The 2697-nt window shown below is 52.5% G+C and overlaps 1 protein-coding gene across 1 annotated transcript in view; it reads left to right on the forward strand.

Moving 5' to 3' along the window:
- RBBP8NL (RBBP8 N-terminal like) overlaps nt 1–2697 on the forward strand; it is a 21804-nt gene that overhangs the window by 13139 nt on the left and 5968 nt on the right. Inside the window, exons 11-12 of the mRNA XM_017735803.1 lie at nt 1312–1475; nt 2555–2693. Of these exons, the coding sequence (XP_017591292.1) occupies nt 1312–1475; nt 2555–2693 (303 nt within the window). The remainder of the gene's footprint in view (nt 1–1311; nt 1476–2554; nt 2694–2697) is intronic.

Consider the following 2697-nt stretch of genomic DNA (forward strand, 5'->3'; position numbering starts at 1 on the left):
AAAGAGTAGGGGGCACTTGGGGGGTTGAAGACTTAGCCAGACTTGGGTAGTTTGTCACTGCCAGAGCCAAGGAGGGCACCTACCAAACACCAGCTCCATCCTCTCTGCAGAAATTGCCACTCACTGCAAGCAAAGCTTGGCACAGGCTCCTGTCCCTGCTGTGACCATGCACATCCTTGTTTGCTCCTGTGTTTATCCTCCATGACCACACTTCCAGCATCCTTAGGTCCTCTGCTCATCACTCTGGTTCCTCTCTCAGAGGTCTTACTGGGGAAAACTCTGAGGAGTGAAACACCTGGGGAGATTGTGCTGAGCCTCATTTCAGTGTAGCTTATCCTGAGCCACAGAGCCAGCTCCCCATTTCCTGGGTGAGCAGGGAGCTGGAGCATAATGAAGGTTGGAAGAGGCTGGAGAACATGTAAACTGTGGGAGTTGTGGGTACCAAGAACAAAGGCACTACAGCAGCCCTGCCCAAGAGCACCACAGATGTCTCTCCACCTGCAGTATGATCAATATTGGCATTTTCAGAGGGCCTGGCTTTCAGTGTTTGCAAGGACAAACACAGAGAGGGTGTCAGCTGAGGTTTGCTGAGTGATATGGTGACACTGAGCACTGGGAGATGAGACTGCAGGACCTGGACCTTGTTCCTGGTCATGGGAAGTCAAGCCCACATACACACCCACACAGATTCTTCTGTTTTGGCACAGGTTTTGCTTACTCGACCTCCACAAAAAACTTGAAAGAGCAGGTGAAAAGGGGTTTTGGTAAGGCTGCAGGCAGGCTGTGGGGATAATTAATAGGGATCGCAGGAAGGGTTGGTGACATCTCCAAGTGGGCAGGGGAAAGTCAAGTCAGAACATGTGGTGAGCCTTTCATGACAGCTGATGGAGACAATGATGTCTCCATCAGCCCAGGCACTCCACTAGAAATGCACCCACCAAACCAGTGTGTGCCAGGAGTTTGCGTGAATAAAGTCTTGCATGAGTAAAGGCCTGACTAGGGGACAAGGAATTTGCAAGGTCTTATCTTGGTTAAGCCACTGAATCATGACTTAAGAGGAGACAAAAACCCTCCTGCTCTACAAATCAGTGCAGCCAGAAAATAGAGAGTACATGAAGCAGAAATTTCCTGGAAAAATGAATAAAAACTTGATAGAGCTGTTGACCAGAACCATATCAAGCAGCGCACTCAGGATCTGTCTGTCTTGTTCCCACTGGTGAGGAACAGTTGTTGTCCCAGTTCAGCCAGGCTCCCAGGAACCCAGGACACACTGCAGAATGGCTCACCTGGACTTTCTCTCCTCTGCCACAGGCATCCCAGAGGATTTCCAGCCAGCTGCACGGAACCATTGCCCTGGTGAGACCTGGCTCCAGACCCTGCCTCCTGGAAAAGAGTCCTTCAGGGGCAGCAGTGTCTCCACCGGCGAGGAAGACTCCTCTCCCTCCAGAGCGCGAGCACAGCCCCAGCCTCGAGGCGTGAGTACCAGCTTGGGGGTCGTGGTGTGGCCCTGATGCATGGCCCATTGCAGCTGGCCCTCCATGGATGGATGGCCAGTGTTCACTGTGTCTGCCCATCGTTCTCTCCAAACTTCTCCCACAGCCTTGGAGAGGGGGGATCTCCCAGTTTACACCAGTAAAAAATGACTGGAATCCAGCACAACAAGATCAGCCTCTTGTTATTCCAGCTGCTCAGACAGAGCCACAAAGTGAACCAGATGCCCCCATATCCAGGCAGAAGGACTGTCCCAGGCAGGCAGCAGTTCCTGCTCCTCCTTATCTATTCTAATGGGCTTTCCTGCAGGGCTCAGCACTTCCCAGGCTTATCCTCCCCAATGATTTTGGGAGCATAGCCAGCAGGCGGACTGCGACACAAATGATTTTGGGAGCATAGAGCAAGGCCAGTGAGTTTGTCTGTAGAGACAGTGAGTTTCCCCGGGGTGTGAGTAGGTCTGCTGAGCATTCCTGAGAACAGCTTGCACTCATGGAAGCTGCCGAATAACCAGCAGCGGCTGGGACTGGGCCTGCAGGGCAGGTTCCTGCACTGTACCAACCTTCCTAGGATGGCTGAGTGAGATTAGGGGCAGGTGGGCTGTTCCTCTGTCCTGGGGGGTCTTCAGGCACTAAGAAAGCCCAGGGGGGTGCTTAGGATGTTGCTGCCTGTAAGACATTATTCAAAAAGTGACTTCTCAGCAGCAGTGCTGATGTGAGAAGTCACTGCATCCTTACCCTTACTCAAGCCCCTGCCTTGAGCTGCCATGGCCCAGGGACAGGGGATTGCTGCTCGATGGTGGGATGGGAATGGCTTCCTGCCCTGTGTGGAGACCCACTGCTGACTGCCTGATGCCCCTGGCCACCAGGACCCTCCTCCCCAGCACAGAACCCAAAGACAAGCATGATGTACTGGCCAAGAGCTGCAACAGGGCATGGAAAGAGCAGGAGAGACCACACAGATCCCTGCATAGCTGGGAAACCATGGGAAAACTCTAATGCTCTATATTTTTTTTTTTCCTAATGTGATATAGCTAATGTAATTTTTTTTCCCACGCTTTTTAAAGTTATTTAACAGCAAGCAAACTGGACTCCCCCAAGGTTGCTCCATCCTATGAAAACCTAAAACTGAATGCCCGGAGAGAGCAGCTCTGCCTCCTCCACAAGCACCTTTCCCTGCACCAGCTGGGGCTGGCAAGTCCGTGCGCCC

Source organism: Corvus brachyrhynchos, unplaced genomic scaffold, assembly GCF_000691975.1.
Source record: "Corvus brachyrhynchos isolate BGI_N302 unplaced genomic scaffold, ASM69197v1 scaffold10, whole genome shotgun sequence".
NCBI lineage: Eukaryota > Metazoa > Chordata > Aves > Passeriformes > Corvidae > Corvus > Corvus brachyrhynchos.